This window comes from Danio rerio, chromosome 16 (assembly GCF_052040795.2).
Source record: "Danio rerio strain M-AB ecotype USA chromosome 16, GRCz13ab, whole genome shotgun sequence".
Classification (NCBI taxonomy): domain Eukaryota; kingdom Metazoa; phylum Chordata; class Actinopteri; order Cypriniformes; family Danionidae; genus Danio; species Danio rerio.
This window is the reverse complement of record NC_141036.1, coordinates 52,200,001-52,222,956: the sequence shown is the minus strand read 5'-3', so window position 1 is coordinate 52,222,956 and position 22,956 is coordinate 52,200,001. Positions and strand designations below refer to the sequence as shown.

Here is a 22,956-nt window from a genome sequence, read left to right as displayed (position 1 = left end):
TGTCTATCTATTTGTCTTTCTACCTGTCTGTCTGTCTATCTATTTGTCTGTCTGCCTGTCTGTCTGCCTGCCTGCCTGCCTTTCTGTCTGTCTGCCTGTCTGTCTATCTATTTGTCTGTCTGTCTGCCTGTCTGCCTGCCTGCCTGCCTTTCTGTCTGCCTGTCTGTCTGTCTATTTGTCTTTCTGCCTGTCTGTCTAAATATCTGTCTGTCTGTCTGCCTGTCTGTCTAAATATCTGTCTGTCTTTCTATTTGTCTTTCTGCCTGTCTGTCTGTCTATCTATTTGTCTGTCTGTCTGCCTGTCTGTCTGTCTGTCTGTCTGTCTATCTATCTAAATATCTGTCTGTCTATCTATTTGTCTTTCTGCCTGTCTGTCTGTCTATCTATTTGTCTGTCTGTCTGCCTGTCTGTCTAAATATCTGTCTGTCTATCTATTTGTCTTTCTACCTGTCTGTCTGTCTATCTATTTGTCTGTCTGCCTGTCTGTCTGCCTGCCTGCCTGCCTGCCTGCCTGCCTGCCTTTCTGTCTGTCTGCCTGTCTGTCTATCTATTTGTCTGTCTGTCTGCCTGTCTGTCTAAATATCTGTCTGTCTGTCTGTCTATCTATTTGTCTTTCTGCCTGTCTGTCTGTCTATCTATTTGTCTGTCTGTCTGTCTGCCTGTCTGTCTAAATGTCTGTCTATCTGTCTGTCTATCTGTCTGTCTGTCTGTCTGTCTGTCTGTCTGTCTGTCTGTCTGTCTGCCTGCCTGCCTGCCTGCCTGCCTGCCTGCCTGCCTGCCAATAAAGTTACCTAACATGTTTGTCATTGTCATTTTGCAGCACAACAACATCAGTTCACTCACATTAAGGAAGAACACATCAGAGATTCTTCAATCTCTAGAAAACAAACATCCTACACCTCTGGAGCAATATGAAGGTGAGTGAAAAATCTCACTCACTCTCTTTTTTTTTTTTTTTTAAACAAATGTTTGCCAAATATTGCTCTGCAACATCACACTCTCCCTGGTGTTAGTTCTAGTGACAATCATGTATAGTAGTAGGTGGAAGTGTTTGTTTTATCAGAGCGTGTCAGAAGGTTTTATCACTCTCGGGGCTTCTCGTGGTTGTTCAGTGAAGTGACCCGGATTCTTAAGCAAAGTGGTGGAGGTGTTGTGGATTGGGAACAGGGGGCTCGTATGATGAGAGTGGATTAGAGATGGATTCGGGTAGGGGTGGGGGGGGTGCAGTTTTGCAGCTGTGCGTGTGCTTCTGTGTCTGTGTGTGATTATGGGGGGCAGGAAAGGTTCAGAAGTGTTGGAGCAGAAAATCTCTCTTCTCTCTCCTCCTCCTCTTTCTCTTTCTGTCACCGGGCCAGACGTAAAGCAACAGCAATTTGTGCGATTTCACAGCTCGCTGGCTCCCAAAAAAACTCTGACAGCCTTATACTGAGAAAGGAAGAAGAGGAGCGAGGAGAAATGGAGGGGTTGAATGATGTTATGAACTGAACGAGGGGAATTTGGGAGCGTAGCAATACAGTATATGCGGGATGAGGAGATCTACAGGAACTTTTACAGTGTCATGTCAACTCATTTTGCTTTAAAGTGGCTGCGCAAAACTGTGATATTTGATATGACAAGGTTACATAAATTAAACCGTAAACACTACTTTGATCAGTAAATGTGTTTTAAAACCTTGTGGTTGACATTGTGATTATCCTCACTGTTTATTGTATTCTGGGTGTATTTTCTGTTCACTTGAGCACTTTTGATGATGGTTTTCATTTTTTGTAGGATGTGTTCTTGTGAATTTACACCAAATGGATAAAAATATGTTTAATTGAACAAAATTGATGGCGCCTTTAAATGAAAAAGAAAAAAATCCTGAGTTTGTACCTATTATTGCAGTATTACTAGTTTTATTATATTTAACCTTTCTTTTGGGTGGATCTTGGGCTTTGTTGTTTAGTTTGAAATCTAAAGCCAAAAAAGCCTGTATATAGCCGGGTTAATTAATTAAAATAAAACAAACCTAAAAGTAATATTGCACTAAAAGACACCAAAAGTACCAAAAAAAAGAAAGAAATGTAATTAAGCATGATTGGTGGCTCCTTTAAAATAAAAAAGAAAAGTTTAAACGGTATATGACCTGGTTATAATAATAATAAAAATAATAATAATAATAATATTAATAATAATAGTAATAATAATAATTAAAAAACAGAAAAACTAAATATTTGCACCAAAGGACTCTTAAAAAACTCTGACAGCCTTATATTGAGAAAAGAAGAAGATGAGGGAGGGGAATTTGGGAGCTTAGAGATTTAGTACAGTATATGTGGGATGATGAGATCTACAGTAACTTTTACAGTGTTGTGTCAACTCATTGTGTTTTAAAGTAGCGGCACAAAACTGTTTAAACACACTGTAAAAAAAAATCTGTAGTTTTACGTTTTATTTCCCGCAGCTGGGGTGCCGAATATAAACCGTAAAATAACGGCCGTTAAATTACTGACATTTACTGTAAAGTACTGTAAGATTGAATTACAGAAATTTACCAGAAATTTTGATTTAAGTCACTTTCTGTAATTTAATGTCCATTATTTTACAGTAAATTTCTTTAATTTAAAGGCTGCTATTTTAAAAAAAAATTTCCAGCATCCCAGCTGCCGAAAATAAACCGTAAAATTCATTTTTTTTTTATTTATTTATTTTTTTTACAGTGCAGTATTGCGATATTCGATATGACAACCTTATATAAATTAAACCTATAATCTGACTATTTTGATTAGTAAATGTATTCTTCAAAACGTCTGTATGACATTGACTGGGATTATCCTCACTGTCTTAATGTATTTTGGGATGGATTTTCTGTTTACTTGATTACTTTTGTTATTGGCTTTCAATTTTTTCTATGATGTGTACTTATAAATTTACACCAAAAATACAACAAAATGTTTAATTTAGCAAAATTTATAGCTTATTTAGCAAAAGAAAAGAGTAAACTATATGGCTTAGTTGTTATGTTAATGTATATTTTTTAACTAAATATTTGCACAAAAAGACAAAAAAAAAAACTCTGAGAGCCTTATACTGAGAAAGGAAGAAGAGGAGTGAGGAGAAATGGAGGGGTTTAATGATGTTATGAACTGAACGAGGGGAATTTGGGAGTTTAGAGATACTGTATATGCGGGATGAGGAGATCTACAGTAACTTTTACAGTGTCATGTCAACTCGTTTTGCTTTAAAGTGGCCACGCAAAACTGTTTAAACAGTACTTGTGATATTTGATATGACCACATTACAGTTAAACAGTAAATTTACTGTTTTATTAACTACAGCAAAACAGACTACTTTGATCAGTAAATGTGTTTTAAAACCTTGTGGTTGACATTGTGATTATCCTCACTGTTTTAATGTATTCTGGGTTGTATTTTTGGTTCACTTGAGGACTTTTGATGATGGTTTTCATTTGTTCTATGATGTGTTCTTATAAATTTACACCAAAAATACAAAAAATGTTTAATTGAGCATTATTGATGGCTCATTTAAAAAAAAGAAAAGAGGTAACTGTAAATGGCCTGTTTGTTATGTTAATTAAAAATAATAAAATATTTTCACCAAAAGACACTAAAAAACTCTGACAGCCTTATATTGAGAAAAGAAGAAGAGGAGCAAGGGGAATTTGGGAGCTTGGAGATAAAGTACAGTATATGTGGGATGAGGAGATCTACAGTAACGTTTACAGTGTTGAGTCAACTCATTGTGTTTTAAAATGGCAGCGCAAAACTGTTTGTAATTGCGATATTTGATGACAACATTACGTTAATTAAACCAATAATCAGACTATTTTGATTTGTAAATGTGTTTTTCAAAACGTCTGTTTGACATTGACTGGGATTATTCTCACTGTCTTAATGTATTTTGAGATGGATTTTCTGTTAACTTTTCAATAAAAAAGAATAAGTCCTAAGTTATATAAATATTAAGTTAAGTAAACTTAACAGCTCTAAGTTAAAACAGAAATGCTTACATATTTTAACTTCTAATCAACTTGTCGTTTTTAAGGCAATGGTAATGGGTTTTTCCAGTGTACACTGCTAATGCTCGGTTCCATTCAATTCCTTCATGTTGTCCCAACACAAATCGTTTAAGTTAACTTCATTGATTGAACGTAAAAAAAAATGAAGTTGTCTGTCTCCAAAAAATGTAAGATTTGTGTTGTTTCAACTCATTTTAAATAAGTTGTTTGAACAAGCAGCAGAAGTCTAAAATGTTTAAGTAAATTAACTAAAATAAAAAAACCTTAAAACTAAACATTTGTAAAATTAAAAAAATAAACTAACTTAAACTTTAACTTAAAAACAAAGTTAAGCTAATTGTAATTTAGCTTTTTCTGTTTCTATTGATGGTTATTGGCGTTTTAAAATGACTCAAACTAAAATAAAACTAAATATAAACCACAGTTTATGAAACGATTAAAACAAATAAACATTCATACTTGCATTAAATACATTTAAAGTGAAATAAACAACATAAAATCTTAGATTATTATACACTTTTAATTTCCAATGAAATATTTCCCATGTTCATTCAGAATAACTTGATGTTTTGAAAAGACTAAGATTAAAATTCTATTCAAGCAAACAAAAACTAACAAAAATGACAAAAACAAAACAATTACTAAAACTCAGTTAATATGAAAACTGAAAGTATAAAAATAAAATGAATTTAAACGAATAAAGAAACTACAATAGAACATCAATGATACTACACTGAAACACTATTAGTTGAAAAAGTGAGTAAACTCACGGCCTCCAAACAATTAAGTAAATGAACTACGTGCGTAATTATAAACATTAAGTTAAGTGAACTTAACAGCTCTAAGTTAAAAGAAAAATTCTTATTTTTTTTAAGTAAAATCAACCTGTCATTTTTAAGGCAATGGGTTTACTCACTTATTTTAGTAATCGCTTTTTCCTGTGTACACTGTAAAAAATGCTGGGTTCCATACAATTCCTTCATGTTGTCCCAACACAAATCGTTTAAGTTAACTTTATTGTTTTTACAAATTTAAGTGGATTGAACATAAAATAAGGAAATTGTCTCCAAAAAATTCTAAGAATTGTGTTGTTTCAACTCATTTTAAATAGGTTGTTTGAATTAAATTTTAGTTCAGGGCAAGGCAGTGCAGCCTGGGTAGTGCTGTCGCCTCACAGCAAGAAGGTCGCTGGGTAGCTGGTTCGAACCTCGGCTCAGTTGGCGTTTCTGTGTGGAGTTGGCATGTTCTCCCTGCCTTCACATGGGTTTCCTCCGGGTGTTCCGGTTTCCCCCACAGTCCAAAGACATGCGGTACAGGTAAGTTGGGTAGGCTAAATTGTCCGTAGTGTATGAGTGTGTGTGTGAATGTGTGTGTGTGTGTGTGTGGATGTTTCCCAGAGATGGGTTGCGGCTGGAAAGGCATCCGCTGCGTAAAAAAACTTGCTGGATAAGTTGGCGCTTCATTCCGCTGTGGCGACCCCGGATTAATAAAGGGACTAAGCCGACAAGAAAATGAATTAAATTTTAGTTAATTTAAATGAACTAAAATAAAAACCCTTAAAACTAAACATTTGTACAATTAAAAACAAATAAACTTTAACTTAAAAACAAACTTAAGCTAATAGTAATAATTAAGTTGGCCCCTTAAAAAACTTAATAATTGAGTTGTTTCAACTCATTTTAAATAAGTTGTTTAAACAAGCAGCAAACTTAATTTCTTTTAAGTGTAAAATAATGCTGAAAGTAAGGAATGTTAAAATGTTTGCTGTCAGTGATATTTGTTTAAAAAATACATGTTTATTTTCACTGATCAGACTTGCTTAAATTCCTCCTTAAACTAAACTTTTTTTTAAAAATTCAGCTTCTGCAGATTTGTTTCTGCATATTCATCTCCTGTGTCCTCTATGAGCTCAGCATTAAGTCAGACCCAGAGGAGCATCTAATCCTCCAATCTCTTCATGAGCATTAACCGCTCTTTGAGGTTCCATTTGTGTGGCCTTTCCCTTTATCTAATATTCAGAGACGTGTCACTTTTAACCCCAGAAAAACCTCTGAAGCCGTTCTGAATGCATAATGCTCTCTCCTGGACAATTACGCTGTTTGCAGACAAGAGAACGAGAAACTTGGCCAATAATTGAAAAGGCATTTTGCGGGGATGACGGCACACTTAAAAGAAGAGGAGCTCAAGTGCCCTCAAGATAAGACCTGTCACCTGAGTTCTTTGTCTCGAGGGCTGCCGGACATCTGGATGGGCTTTTAAGGTCAGTCATGGGACAGGAAGGCCTTTTAATCCCTGCAGCTGTAAAGTGAGGAGGATATTCCTTGGATTGCTGAACAGTAGCTGCTCACAGTCCTGCCCTGTCCAATCGCATCACGTCCAGGACTTGGAGTAGTTCACTCGAAATCAGTTACTCAGCCGAAGTCATTACAGACCTGTGGGAGTTTCCTTCTTTCTTTTTTTTTGAGTTAATATAATTATTATTTTAGGGAAACACAGTCGCCTCACAGAAAGAAGGTCGCTGGTTCGAGCCTCGGCCGGGCCATTTGGCATTTCTGTGTGGAGTTTGGTTGCTCTCCTCTTGTGGGTTTCCTCCAGGTGTTCCAGTTTCCCCCACAGTCCAAAGACATGTGCTATAGGTGAATTGAATAAACTAAATTGGCCCTAGTGTATGTGAATGAGTGTCTTTGGGTGTATCCCAGTACTGAGTTGCAGCTGGAAGGGCATCCGCTGTGTAAAACTGCTGGATAAGTTAGTGGTTAATTCTGCTGTGGCGACCCATGATGAATAAAGGCGAATCAAAATTAATGAATGAATTTACATTCTCAATAAAATGCTAATATCAAAATTAGAAATATTATTAGAAATATTAGAAAAAATATTGCTATTAATATTTTTAAAGTCAAATAATTAAAGTCAAAATAATTTTATTCTTTTATTTTAGTTAATAACTCACTGAATCAAATAATCCAGTTTGAGCATGTCTAGTTAACGATTTAAATTATCTCATCAGACGGAGTCTCCAATGAATGATTCACTGATTCAAAATATCTAGTCCTAGACTGTGTTCCACTTTAGACACATAAACTCATTGATTCAAATGGTTAGATTGAGTTCCCTGGTTAACAACTGACTCTTTTGAATGATTTGGTCAGAGTGAGTCTCCAGTTAACAACTGGCTTTTCGAAATGATTTGGTCAGAGTGAGTCCCCAGTTAACAACTGACTCTTTCAATTGATCCGGTTAGAGTGAGGGCTGATTTATACTTCTGCGTCAAGCTCATGCATATGCTCTGGCACAGCCTGCGCATGGACGCATAGCCTTCACCTAGTCATCGCCGATGCTGACGGCAGGCACCATCGTTCATGCCGATCACTCGACGCTGAAGTATAAACCAGGCTTTAGTCCCTAGTTAATAGGTCAGAGTGAGTCCCCATTTAACAACTGACTCTTTCAATTGATTCGGTCAAAAGTGAGTCCCCAGTTAACAACTGACTCTTTTAATTGATCCGGTCAGAGTGAGTCCCCAGTAAACAACTGACTCTTTCAATCGATTCGGTCAGAGTGAGTCCCCAGTTAACAACTGACTCTGTCAATTGATTCGGTCAAAGTGAGTCCCCAGTTAACAACAGACTCTGTCAATTGATTCGGTCAGAGTGAGTCCCCTGTTAACAACTGACTCTGTCAATTGATTCGGCCAGAGTGAGTCCCCAGTTAACTACTGACTCTGTCAATTGATTCGGTCAGACTGAGTCCCTAGTTAACAACTGACTCTGTCAATTGATTCGGTCAGAGTGAGTCCCCAGTTAACAACTGACTCTTTCAAATGATTCGGTCAGAGTGAATCCCCAGTTAACAACTGATTCTTTCAATTGATTCGGTCAGAGTGAATTCCCAGTTAACAACTGACTCTTCAACTGAATCGGTCAGAGTGAGTCCCCAGTTAACAACTGACTCTTTTAATTGATCCGGTCAGAGTGAATCCCCAGTTAACAACTGATTCTTTCAATTGATTCGGTCAGAGTGAATTCCCAGTTAACAAATGACTCTTCAACTGAATCGGTCAGAGTGAGTCCCCAGTTAACAACTGACTCTTTTAATTGATCCGGTCAGAGTGAGTCCCCAGTAAACAACTGACTCTTTCAATCGATTCGGTCAGAGTAAGTCCCCAGTTAACAACTGACTCTTTCAATTGATCCGGTCAGAGTGAGTCCCCAGTAAACAACTGACTCTCTTAATCGATTCGGTCAGAGTGAGTTCCCAGTTAACAACTGACTCTTTCTATTGATCCGATCAGAGTGAGTCTCTAGGTAACAACTTACTTTATCAATTGATCCAGTCAGAGAGTCTCCAGTTAACAACTGACTTAATTGATCGAGTCAGAGTGAGTCCCTAGTCAACAGCTGACTCTTTCAGTTGATCCAATCAGAGTGAGTGCCCAGTTAACAACTGACTCTTTCTATTGATTTGGTCAGAGTGAGTCCCCAGTTAACAACTGACTCTTTCTATTGATTCGGTCAGAGTGAGTCCCCAGTTAACAACTGACTCTTTCAAATGATTCGGTCAGAGTGAGTCTTGCAGTTAACAACTGACTCTTTCAAAGGATTCGGTCAGAGTGAGTCTTGCAGTTAACAACTGACTCTTTTAATTGATTCAGTCAGAGTGAGCGGATGCCCTTTCAGCTGCAACCAATCACTGGGAAACACCCATACACTCTCATCCACACTCATACACTACGGACAATTTAGCTTACCTAATTCACTTATAGCACATGTGTTTGGACTGTGGGGGAAACCAGAGCACCTGGAGGAAACCCACACAATCACAGGGAGAACTTGCAAAGTCCACACAGAAATGCCAAGTGACCCAGCCGAGGCTCAAACCAGCGACCTTATTGCTGTGAGCAACAGCACTACCTACTGCGCCACCATGCCTCCTCACATTTTGTTTTTACAAACTTTTATACATGTTTTATATACGTTTGTTATTTTCACTTATTTGCATAATTATTATCAGTAGTAGATATCAGTACATGACCTCTTTTATGGAAATAAAATGCTTCCTTGCATAATAAAATTAGGAATATGTATATCAATACGTTTTACTACTTAGATACATAATAAAACAAGTATTTTTGTAATCAAACTCGAGTCAGATCGAACAAACAAACCTTAACTAGAGTGCTATTTTCTTAGGCTATCTGTACTTTGACTCAAGTGCTTGACTTGTTCTTGGTCCAGCACTGGAAGCGATATTAGAACAGAAGCGTTTGCACAGATGAACACTGGCTCTGTTCGACATGCTGTGTGGGCCTTGTTTTCCCACATGACCAGCGAATGACTGTGTAGGGCGAGGGGTCAAGTGAAGGTGGCATCCCTAAGCAGCCAACTGGAAAACTCAGAGTTCAGAGGTCACAGAAAATATGCTCGATTGGTTGACTTGTCATACAAATCAAATCAGCTTTCTTCTATCTGTAGCTGTTTAAAATGACCCGGCCTATTAACAGAGCAAACAGGTACCACTATCTGAATATGCATATATATATATATATATTTATATTTTTTTAATCTTCCGATGTTTTCAGATGGAGCAGATATTATAATGCTACACCGTTTCTGCCTTAATTTCATATTCCCTCTGTGACTTTGACCTTGTCTTGCTCACCAGCAGCATTTGTAAGACTGTGATTTATCTGTCAGATTAATTTTGTTGGCTGCATTGAAATGTGTTGAAGATGGGGGTCAGTCTTCGGGTCAGAGATGACAGCCAATAAATTGAAAGGAAAAAAAGAGGGAGCGGGAGGATAAAGCAAATTGTCGGAGGACGGAATAATTGAAAATATTGCATTCACGCAAACATAATATGCTTCTCTGAATTATTAAGCAGTTTGTGAGATTAGAGGGTCTGTAATTGAGTTTGCTGTTAAACGCGTGTTAAACACAACAATCGATAACTCAGGTTCAACTTAAACATGCATTGCAGATGTTCATTAAATTAGGACTGCTGTCGCATACGGAATGTGTCTTTTGAATAGTGGACATTTCAATAAAATCAATAAGTGTTTTCTTAAAGCTCTGAGCTGGCATTCAGTTTTGCATGGCTTGCAACAGCTATACGAGTGCTGTACACATATTCATATACAAAGTAAGCACATCTTTCATCTGAAGTAACATGAATGCATGCATATCAGGGGTTGATGACGTGCGACATATTTATATTTGATAAAATCATCAAATCAGTAATGATTTTAAGTGAATAACTTGATTTAATGCAAAAAATAAGGAAAGAAATAAAGAAATTAAGGCATGCTTTTTAATGATTGTAGGATTTTGTATTAGGCATGGGACGATAACCATTTTTAGGGTATACCACGGCTTGGAAAAGTCAAGGTATTAAAACCGCCAAAGTTTTTTTCTATACCGTTCCTAAGGTATGTTTAAGAGTTTTATTCGCATTTTTTTTCTTTTTTTTAGGACGGCATAATCTCCAGCAGTAAATATATCCAAATAAGCCATTTTAAATTGTAAAGATATCTGTGTTTTTGAAACTAATGAAGGCAGCAGAAGTCAACGATTCATTTAAATTATTTAGCCTGACATGTTTACTGCTCCAAAATACTTTAAATGTTTCTCAAAATAAAATATTTTGTGTTCAAAGGGGAAAAAAGTTTTAGTTTTAACCTAGACATTTAAAAAGAATATATTTTACAGCGGTAAAGCGGTATTGTGAATTGAATTGAATTAAAATGAATTGTTTACAACCTCTAAACTTTAAAAAAAATGTAGTAAATCCAAGCAATCCAAGGCATATTTTTCAGTGTTTAACATCAACCTGATCAATACTTTGTTTAAAAACCTGTTGTATATGATTTGATAAACAAAATGTATATTAGGTAACAGGTAAAAAAAAGAGGAAAAAACTGCCTGAAATGTTCTCTGTTGTCAAAATGTCAAGGGCAAAATTATTGTCTTTTTTAATGGTTGTAGAATTTTGTAAACATTTACAATTGAAGTCAGAATTATTAGCCCCCCTTTTTTCTTTCCTTTTTTAAATATTTCCCAAATGAATTTTAACAGAGCAAGGAAATGAAATTTTCACAGTATTTTCTATAATATTTTTTCTTCTGGAGAAAGTTTTATTTGTTTTATTTCAGCTATAATAAAAGCAGTTAAAATAATATTCAATATTATTAGCCCCCTTAAGCTGTATAGTTTTTTTTTTTCTACAAAACTAGATTTAAAAATGCTTTATAAGATTTTTCATACTTCCGGAAAAATTATTATTTTATTATTGCTTACTACATTAACTAATGGACCATTATTTTAAAGTGTTGCCAAAAACGCTTTATTTTCACTTTTAAATGAATGTTTGTGAATCATAACTTTATCTGTATTTATTAACAATTTATTTGACAAAATATATTTATATGCTTTCTATATTACATGATTTAATGTCAAGACACAATAATGCTAAACAAAGTATCAGAGATTTTTTTTTTAATTGACTCAAATATTCACACTTAAGGCTAAAATTATTAAAATATTTAAAATTTTTTATAGTATATTCTTATTAAAGGCAAAATATAGCATGAGTAATGAGTCTGGTATTTATCTGTCAATAATATAACAAACATAGAACAAGAAAAGAAAAAAACTGTTTAAGCAATTTTTGGACACCTAAAATGGAATTTAAACACTTTCGTTTTTCAATCAAAAGAGTGCTACATCTCTACAGTATTATCAGAATTATATTGAAAATAAAACTGCTTTTTTTCAATATTATTATTACATTATTGTTCCTGTATTCATCTTCTTACCATTTGATTTGTATTGCAATGAATTATAACATGATAAACAGTAGGTGCCATATCAGTGCTGGATGATAAAATATTATTTTTTAATTAATGTACTTATATATTAAACACACTTGATTATTATGAATTATAGATGCTTTGTGTTCCGTAAACTAATTAAATATTTTAAGTCAAATCAATATTTTGGGCCTAATTATTTATTTATGTGGGAAGTGGTCTCTCCTATTGGTAACACCTGTGTGACATCTGACGTAAAATGAAGGATCAGCTTCACGCAGCAGATAACATTCTGTTTAAAAATGCCTTAATTGTCTGTGAAAACAGTGTTTAAGATCAGCTGTGGGCAACTAGAAATACCTTTATAATGAGGTTTACACGAGAGATCCTACTTTTAAAAAAATCCCCATAAATCACAAAAACATTTTCTACTAAGAGTAAAGATGACTGCCAAATGTCATAGTACCAACAAAATTGATATGAGTATACCATAAAAAGTGCTATACAGCTTTTAAGAACTTAAGAGAACACCTCAAATGTATTACCTGTTCACTTAATTTGCCATTAATAGTTTTATGTTGAGAAAAATGTTGTCATTTATAAACTACTAGTAATTGAGTGTCTCTCAAGTAATAAATTATAGTTTAGATAACCTATTAAATAACTATATATATATATATATATATATATATATATATATATATATATATATATATATATATATATATATATTTATATACATACTGTTGAAGTCAGAATTATTAGCCCCCCTGTTTTTTTCCCCCGATTTCCAAACAGTAAGATTTTTTTTCAACACCTTTCTAAACATATTAGTTTTAATAACTCATTTGTAATAACTGATTTGTTTTATTTTTGTCATGATGACAGCAAATAATATTTGACTAGATATTTTGCAAGACACTTCTATACAGCTTAAAGTGACATTTAAAGTTTCCGGGAAATGCTGAGTTTTTTTTCTCTCATTCGCCGTGCGGTATCAAACATTGCATGAAAAATACACGCTTAGAGCAGTTCCTCGAATCAAATATCACGTTTGTCGGGACGGACATGAATAAAAGAGCCAAACTGCAGTTAAAGTCCACCATTTAATAATTTGGCAAATAATTCGACTACAGATGTCCATGTAAACACAGTCACTCCCCCCTTAAACAGAGCTGGACACGCCCACTTTTCTGACTTTTTCCAAAGTAGAGGTGTGAAAACACCCTGCTGAAACGAGGGGGTTTCATGGCCCTTTAACTAGGTTAATTAGGTTAACGTAATCAGGCAAGTTGTTGCATAGCGATGGTTTGTTCTGTAGACTATAAAAAAATTGATTAAAGGGCCTAATAATTTTTTTTTCAAAAAAAAAAAAAAACTGCTTTTATTCTAGCCGAAATATAACAAATAAGACTTTTTCCAGAAGAAAAAAAATATGATCGGATGATGTTATACTGTGAAAATGTCCTTGCTCTGTTAAACATCTTTTGGGAAATATTTAAAAAAGTAAAAAATTTAAAAGGGGCATATATATATATATATATATATATATATATATATATATATATATATATATATATATATATATATATATATATATATATATATATATATATATATATATATATATATATATGAATGAATTCATGGTACTATACCGTAATATTTATCATTATCAGGATATGAGATGACTCGTATCATGATATGAGGTTTTTGTCATAGCGCCCTGCCCTATTCACAGTAATACTGTACAGTAAGTATATGTAAGAGCTCAATGGCCAAATAAAAGTCTGGTGGACGGATGAGCTTATAAGGCAGATGTTTATGACTCGTTATTTACAAGCTCTTTAATCTGGTCAATTTCCTTGCCCTTGGCAGTGGACGGGTCTTTGGGTCGCTCCGGCTGAACCTGCGCCGTTGCTCATTCGTCTCCTCGCGGGGCAGCTAATGTGGGGGCGAATTGCTGGAGCGAAAAGCTGTCAGTGGCTGTTTTTCATTCATCGCCCGTTTTCCCGCATACATTTCAATTAGAGGAGCTTCAGGATGCTGCGGGTCCGTCAAGGAAAAGCTCTCATTTAATACTCCCATCCATAAGATAAATATTAGCCCCGTCGCTGGTCGCATCGATTTGCGCTAAGGTTAAAAGCCTCCAAGACCTTGGCTTGAATATGGGCTGCTCGACAACTTCCCCTCACCCCCCCTGCGGTCAAATCTGATCCAGACGCTTGGATGCTGCTCCTTGATTTCTTCCCCCATTTGTGATTAAATGCTGCCTCCCTCCCCATCACCCCAACCTTAACCCTGGACCTCTATGCTCCCAGGTCACTTAACCTTGAACCCAATTACAAGATAAGGTTACTTAAAGGTGACCCCCGCTTTGCTTTACTCAGCTAATAGGACGGTGGAGAAAAAGGCCGGCGCAGCTGATACGCTTCTAGCTAATTCGCAGGGGTTGACAAAGGTCGCACTCAAAGCCATAAAGAAGAGCTTCGATCTCTCGCGAAATGAAACTCAGCAATACATGCAGACGGTCAGGCAGAGAGCCAGCGGCGCATGCAGACGGCTGCTCAAATAAGATGCTTTTGATGCATTACAGTCAACCTTTAGTGTTAACACTGCTACCGTACACACGGGTCACAATTACAGTGACAACCAGTTTGTGTTTTCTGGCACAGATTGCAATTTTTTTCATGAGTGAAAACGGTCACACTTTACAATACGTGACATGTTGTTAATGTTTCCCAGTACTGGGTTGTGCCTGGAAGAGCATCCGCTCTGTAAAACATATTTCATCAGAGTAGTTGATGGTTCATTCCACTTTGGTGACCCCTGATTAATTAGGGACTAAGCCGAAGGAAAATTAATGAATGGATATTTAATGTTAGGTAACAAGGCTGTGCGATATTGGAAAAAAAAAAAACATTGCAATATTTTGTTTTTCTGCAATATACAGTTGAAGTCAGAGTTTTTAGCTCCTGTTTATTTTTTCCCCAATTTCTGTTTAACGGAGAGCACATTTCTAATCATAATAGTTTTAATAACTCATTTCTAATAACTGATTTAATTTATCTTTGCCATGATCACATTAAATAATATTTGACTAGATATTTTTAAGACACTTCTATACAGCTTAAAGTGACATTTAAATTGCCAAAATTAATTTATTTGCCAGTCCATTTTATATATATATATATATATATATATATATATATATATATATATATATATATATATATATATATATATTCTGTAGTTTAACGCTCTTTATACTACAGTAAATTTTTCTAATTTAATGTCTGTTATTAAAATTTTTTTTTTGTAATTTAATGTTGGTTATTCTATGGTAAATTTCTGTAATTTAACATCCGTTATTCTACGGTAAATTTCTGTAATTTAACGTCCTTTATACTACAGTAAATTTTTGTAATTTAGCATCCTTTATACTGCAGTAGATTTCTGTAATTTAACGTCCTTTATACTGCAGTAGATTTCTGTAATTTAACGTTCGCTATTCTACAGTAAATTTCTGTAATTTACGGCTGTTGTTTTATGATAAATTTCTGCAATTTAACAGCCCATGTTTTGTGGTAAATTTCTGTAATTTAACGTCCGTTATTCTATGGTAAATTTTTGCTATTTACGCACGTTATTTCACAGGAAATTTCTGTCATTCAATGTCTGTTATTCTACTGTAAATTTCTGTAATTTAACATCCTTTTATACTATGGTAATTTTTTCTAATTTATAGTTCATTATTCTACGGTAAATTTCTGTAATTTAATGTCCATTATTCTACAGTAAATTTCTGTAATTTAACGTCCTTTATACTAGGGTAAATTTCTGTAATTTAACGTTGGTTATTCTACGGTAAATTTCTGTAATTAAACATCCGCTATTCTATGGTAAATTTCTGTAATTTACCACCGTTGTTTTACGGTAAATTACTGTAATTCAATGGCCAATGTTTTGCGGTACATTTTTGTAATTTAACATCCTTTATACTACAGTACATTTCTGTAAATTAACGTTGGTTATTCTACGGTAATTTTTTGTCGTTTAATGGCCATTATTTTATGTTGCTTTATCGGCAGCTAGAGGAAAGTAAAATTTACAATTTTTTTACAGCTCCATTATGGTAAAAATCTGCAATGACTACATGTTCTGAACTTTGGCTTCTGTTTAAACATAATTCCAATTCAGCATTGCGATATCGATGCTAAAACTATATATTATTTTGCATCCCTAGTTTCAATATTCTTATATTAAATGTGAATGGACATAAAATTAATGCTCATCACTATATATATTTGCTTTTTAGAAATCAAATTAGATGCACTTTCTGTTGCTGATTTAGCACAGTTTGCTTTGAGAGCAATGTCTGTGCAGCCAGAGAGGTGTCTGAAGTGCTGCTGGTGGAAAACTGTGACTGTAAGCTTTCAGTTTCTGCGTCACACTTGTCTACAGCAGAATCTTCAGCCTTTGCGTCAGCAGTTCAGAACACAGCAAATGATCAAAATTTAATAGAGTGGATTTTTATGGTCCAAACACTGTTATTACATATATTCATAACACTTTACAATTAGGTTGTATTATTTACTGCTAGTTAATGCATTTACTAATGTGAACTAACAATGAACAATACATTTATTATAGTATATGTTCATGTTAGTTAAAATCAGTTAATTAAAATATATTTGTTCATCATTAATTCATGTTAACAAGCATACGTTTGGATGTTAATAATGCATTAGTAAATGTTGAAATGTGATTAATAAATACTGTACAAACATTGTCCATAATTAGTTCATGTTCATATATTTATATACTTATTTCTTTTTAAATACGCGTTATTACTCAATATAAGTTTTTCAAAACTGTTTAGTACTAATATTATAATGGGATTGATACAAAATGTTTTTTAAAAGTACACTAGAAATTGCATATTAACTTAATTATCAGCCCTCCTGTGATTTTTATATTCTTTTTCAAATATTTCTTATAAAAAGAGGATTTTTTTAACATGTATATTTAAAGATAATAGTTTTAATAAGTAATTTCTTTTGTCTTAGCTGTGATGACAGTACAACATATTTTGACAAGTCATTTTGAAAGATGCTAGTATTTGGCTTAAAGTATAATTTAAATGCTGGACTATAGGTTAATTATCTAGGCAAGTTACATAATTTCACAAGTCATTGAACAACTATCGAAAAAATAATAAGTTAATAAGGGGCTAATAATAATAATAATGACAAGTGTTGGGGAAAATGGAAGTAATGCATTACGATATTGAGTTACTCCCCCAAAAAAGTAACTTGCATTGCTCTTGTTTCTGACCTGGCTGAGGCTTGATCTCTTTCAGAACTTGCAGTTTTTTTCCCTTCTTTTTTAAACAAAGGAGCTCTGCAATTAACAATGCTCAGTGTAGCCTACACCTTAATTTACCTTAAAAAAAAACACACATCAAAAAATAATATTGTAGGATAATTTTATCTTCGGACAACTCAATGTAAAGCAATATGTTTGCTATACTTTTTGTCTTATTAGTGAAGTAAAATCACTGTCCATTGACACTATAATCCATTTCCCCTCTTTTTGGTCCATTCAGAATAACGAGAATACTTCCATTGCTGAAATGTAAGGCTCTGCCATCTTTGTTTCTGTCTGTTCCTTCATTCTCACATTGAGTGTGGGATTAAACGTGACTATGTTCATTTTAATTGAGCTATTTCATTTTTTTTATAAGCAAATTAACTAAAAGTAACTAGCATAACTTTTTTTTAAAAAGTAAAATTTTTTACTTATTACTTAAATATTATTACTTAATTTTGAAAAGTAATGCATTACTTTACTCGTTAAATAGAAAACTAATATTATTACGTAACTCGCGTTACTTGTAATGCCTTAACCCCAACACTGATAATGAACTAACCCATTTTTAAAATAAAAAATTACAAACTAAAAGAAGAGAAGACTATCTCCATACAAAAATATTCTAGTAAACACTGTGATTTTCAAAAATTGTAAAATTTTCATTGCTCTGTTAAACATCACTGGTATAATATATTTGAAAATGAATACAAATTTTCACATGGCTATAATTTAGGCTTCAGCTGTATACACTCTGAGAAAAAATGGTGCAATGTTGTACCCAAGAAGGTACAAACCCTTGTCACTGGGCTAGTACCTTTTTATGCAACTGAATCCTTAACACAAAAAAATCAACATATTTGTACCACGGGAAGCCAAAATGTACCATTGGTTTTTAAAACCTGCAGAGACAATATTGTGCCTTCATCAAAGGTAAAAATCTGATCCATGAAGGTGACAAGACACTTTGTATCTTAACAGTGTTAACTGTGCTCCAAGAACTATTTAAAGGCATTTTGCTTCATCCAAAATGTGTCAGTTTATTTTCAGTAAATATAAAACATCAAATACATTTTTAAACGATGCTTTAAATAAAATAAAAAAAGTTTCTTTCTATGTACTTGCACCTTTTCCATTTACAATAAAGAATAAAAATATTCTTTAACATAAATTAAAAGATATATTTTCTGCTAAACATTTCACAACACTTTTCACAAAAATGCTACAGCAGTACATTCTCTCATGTACAATATAAAACCTTTTTTCCTCCAATTTTCACACAAAACCCTTGTAATCACTTAAAAGTTAATTTAATGTACTTAATTTAAAAATAGATATAGAATTATGCAAAAGTATTGTGAGGAGATATGCTCAATGTTTGATCAGTTTTACAATACTAAAATGTTTGCATGAACACTGCATATGCAGGACTCTTGTCAGCTCATGTGCGTAGTGGAAAGTAAATGCCAAACGGTGCGGATATCAATAACAAAATCGTATTTATCAGAAAATACTTACCAAACGTTTATTAAAAATACCTCAAATGTTTAGTTTACAATACCAATAGTTTTGTTTTACCAGTTGTTTTGTATTATAATTCATGTTTATGAGTGTCTTTAAACATATGATTTTAAATGATTCATGTTTTAATATAGAAATGATTCATAAATCACTTTGCCTTTCCAGTCATATTTATTTCCATAGATATTGTAATAAAGGAGTTGTCCAACACAATACCTTTTCATGAGAACAATTGGTTACCTTCATTTTAGTTGTACCTTAAAAGGTACAGAACAATATCATAAAGAGGTCTTTTCTGTACCATATAAGGTTCAACTTTTACAAAGGTACAGAACTGTTCCTTAAGGGACATTATTTGTACCACCGTGTGCCTTTTTTTCTGAGAGTGTACGGTGTGTGTGTGTATGTATGTATGTATGTGTATATATATATCCATCAGAAATTAGTGGCGATGTGATTTTCAGTGCATCGAGAGTTTTATTAATTCCTTTTCATCATATGAAAGGCCAAATGACGTGTTCACACGTATCAGTTCATTGTTTGTAAGTTACGCTTCGAAATAGGTCAATGCATTTTGGTGAGAGACAAAGAGACTGTAAAAATTGCACATCAATGCCAGCCCGGTACACTCAAAAGGTCTCTGCTATTGAAACACACCAAAAAACACACAAAAACAAACCTCAGTGCAGGTAAACATTGGCGTATTTTGACATAAAAGGTAAAACAACTGCGCTTCAGCATTTAGTACAGTAGTTTAGTGTTGCCTGATTGCTTACAGCCAGAAAACAGAGCGAAAAAGGCTAGAGAGGGAGGGCGAGACGGAGTGAGAAAGCGTGAGTGCCCTGCTAGCAGAATAGCCTGTTGACCGCTGGGTGAACCTTCCTCTGAACTGAGGATGAACCTTCAACTTGAGGAGCGCCGGTCACAGATCTCCCTGGGAGCTACAAACCCTGCGACCGACACACAGCACTTACTACGCACATCTCGCACTATTCACCCCACGTACAGGCTTTTTCACATACTCACACCTTTAACACAAGCCAACGCAAAACGGCTGAGCTGAAAATAATACAGCAGTGGCTGATTTTTGAGCTGCGCATCCTTGCAGGTAGAGGCTTTGAAAATGTGTGCATTGAATCTCTAAATGCTTCATCAATTTATTTGCTTATAAATGGACTATTGTTTAATATGTGTTGGGACATGATCATAATTGTGCTTTTATTATGTTAATTGGGTTAGTCATTATTATGACCAACACAGTTATTATGTTAAAGGTTATATATTATAAACAGTTGAAGTCAGAATTATTAGCCCCCCTTTAGAGCAAGGAAATTCTCTGATGATATTTTTGCTTCTGAAGAAAGTCTTATTTGTTTTATTTCGGCTAGAATAAAAGCAGTTTTTAATTTTTTAAACACCAATTAATTATTAGCCCATTTAAGCAAAAAATTTTTTCGATAGTCTACAGAACAAACAATCATTATACAATAACTTGCCTAACCTGCCTAGTTAACCTAATTAACCTAGTTAAGCCTTTAAATGTCACTTTAAGCTGTTTATAAGTGTCTTGAAAAATATCTAGTCAAATATTATTTACTGTCATCACGGCAAAGATAAAATAAATCAGTTATTAGAAATGAGTTATTAAAACTATTATGATTAGAAATGTGCTGAAAAAATCTTCTCTCCGTTAAACAGAAATTGGGGGAATAAATAAACGGGAGCTAATAATTCTGACTTCAACTGTATATATTTACACTCACACTTTGTAAATATAGCAAAATATGTTTAGTATTATTAATCAGTTAATGTTATAGTATATTCATGTTGTAAAATTATAATTGTATTTATTTATTTTTTTTAGAAATGTTTGATTAAACTGTTTTTAATACTTATTATTTTACATAATTTAGGAAGCTATTGTTATTTATAAATAATAAAAATGATTAATTTGTTAATATTAGTCATTTTAAAATTGTAATAATTATTTAATTAAAATAATTCATATAATATGTAATTATAATATATATATATATATAAATAATTTGAATATAATTCTTTGAAATACACTTTCTTTTACATAATTTAATAATTTAATCTAATAAAAGGGAAAATGTAAATAATAATAATATAATTATAATATAATATAATTAAAATCATTCATATAATATAAATAATTTTAATATAATTATTTTGAATACCTTTTTTGACATGATTTAAGAATTTTATCAAATTAAAGAGAAAATGTAAATAATTAATAATTATTAATTAATAATAATTAATTTATTAACATTAATATTATAATTATAATAATTATTGAATTGTAATAGATGATTGTATGATTAAAAATATTTATATCATATATATGATTCGAATGTACATTTTTTGAATATATATTTTTTGCATAATTTAAGAATTTAATAAATGTAATTAAATGGAAAATGTAAATGTTTAAATTAATTATTAAATGTAATTAATAATAATGTATTTGTTATTAATTATAATTATAACAATTCTATAATTATAGTATAAATATATAATAAAAATGTTTTATATAATGTATATAATTGAAATATAATTTTAAAATTATATTATTAATAGCCTTTTATTAATGCAATAAAGCATTTTTAAATACACTTTTTCAATGTATATATATTTTTTGTAGTACTAATATTTAAGATTGTAATCACTAGGGACATTTTAAATGCATAACATTTATTATAAATAATAAATAAATGAAATGGCACAGTATTTGGCACATTAAATGCAATCATTATTTTATTAATATTTTGTATATAACTTTTTATTATTCAGTTGTCTTTCATAAACAGCACTTTTTTCCTAATCTGCCAGCCATTCAAGTTAAGCTTGTGTAACCCAATTTCAGTTCCGACTGACATTAGTGCTAATGTAATTTTCATTGCATCAAAACATTTTTTCTTCCTTTTCATTATATACAAAATGTATCTGTTTGCTTTTTGAGGTTGTGCATCCAGGTCGGCGCTTTGAGAAAATGTGCATTGAATCTCTAACTTTAAACGCTTTATCAAGCACAAACGCAAGAGCACAGTAACCGTCCCAACACGACACGCCCAGCGGGGCCATTGCAAAATGCGACGCAGGGTCATGGACGGGTCAGTGTCGAACATACCATTCCTGTCTGCGTTTGGCATTCTGTTGCAAATGTCAGAAGGGAGGGACCACAGCGACGCAAACTGCACTTTCTCAGATGAAAGCTGAATTACTGATAAAAGTGCCATTAGGAACAGCATTCTGTTGTGAAGTGGGGCAAACGTGAGCCAGAGGGTGTCAAACGGGGGTCAGAGGAGGTCTGAAGATACAGTACAGGAAATAAAGCACACTGAATACTGGTACTGTGATAAGCCTATCAAGGACAGATGTGACATAACTGGCTCAACTGTTTGACCTCTGTCTTTTATTAATGGGTAACACTTAAAAAAAATGGACCATTAGTTAATGTATTTATTAACATTAACTGTCAGTAATTTTGTAACGCATTTATTAATCATAGTTCAACTTTAACTATTGCATTGTTAAAGTCCAAAGTCATGCTTGGATTATACTGTAAGTTAACCTAAATAACATTAACGTTAACAGATAAGTGTATACGGTCATAAATGTGTTACTAATTGTTTGTTCATGTTAGTAAATACATTAATAACAGTAACTAATAGACCATTATTTTAAAGTGTTATCTTTTAATGATATATTTCTGAATATATCAACAGCACAATTGAAAATATATTACGTTTACTATACCTGTGTAAACTTAACACATTTTTTTTTTATGTTTTAATTGGACACATAGTTTATTTGTTTGGTTAAAATATGTAAAGAAATATTTATATTGGGGGTCAGTGGACGTCTGAAGATATAGAATAGGAAATAAAGCACAGTATGAGCTGCTGGACTCCGAATACAGGCAGTGCGATCAACGACAGATGTGACCTAACCAGCTCAATTGTTTAACCTGCCTTATATTAATGAGTAACACTTTAGAATAAAGTTTTAATAACCAACTTATAATCAATAATCTTTTAAAGTATTTATTAATCATATTTTAACATTTACTAATGCATTATTAAAATACAAAGTTGTGCTTGATAACATTAGTTTATGCACCGTTAGATAACATTAGTTTATTTAACTTAAATGACATTAAGTAACGTTAACAAAGATGATTGAATAGCATAATAAATGTGTCACTTGTTTGTTCATG

At 33.1% G+C, this 22,956-nt stretch overlaps 2 protein-coding genes across 9 annotated transcripts in view; one reads left to right on the top strand and one right to left on the bottom strand.

The window, feature by feature from the left end:
- Window positions 1–22,956, bottom strand: part of LOC147840416 (uncharacterized) — a 976,031-nt gene that overhangs the window by 462,939 nt on the left and 490,136 nt on the right. The gene's annotated exons all lie outside the window — the stretch shown is intronic.
- Window positions 1–22,956, top strand: part of LOC147840421 (uncharacterized) — a 35,220-nt gene that overhangs the window by 2,924 nt on the left and 9,340 nt on the right. For all 8 annotated transcript variants that reach the window (XR_015512195.1, XR_015512196.1, XR_015512197.1 and 5 more), the window contains exon 2: window positions 821–917. Coding sequence is in view for 5 of the 8 variants with exons in the window: in XM_087288283.1 (XP_087144409.1) it covers window positions 821–917 (97 nt within the window). In the remaining 3 variants the exon portion in view is untranslated. The remainder of the gene's footprint in view (window positions 1–820; window positions 918–22,956) is intronic.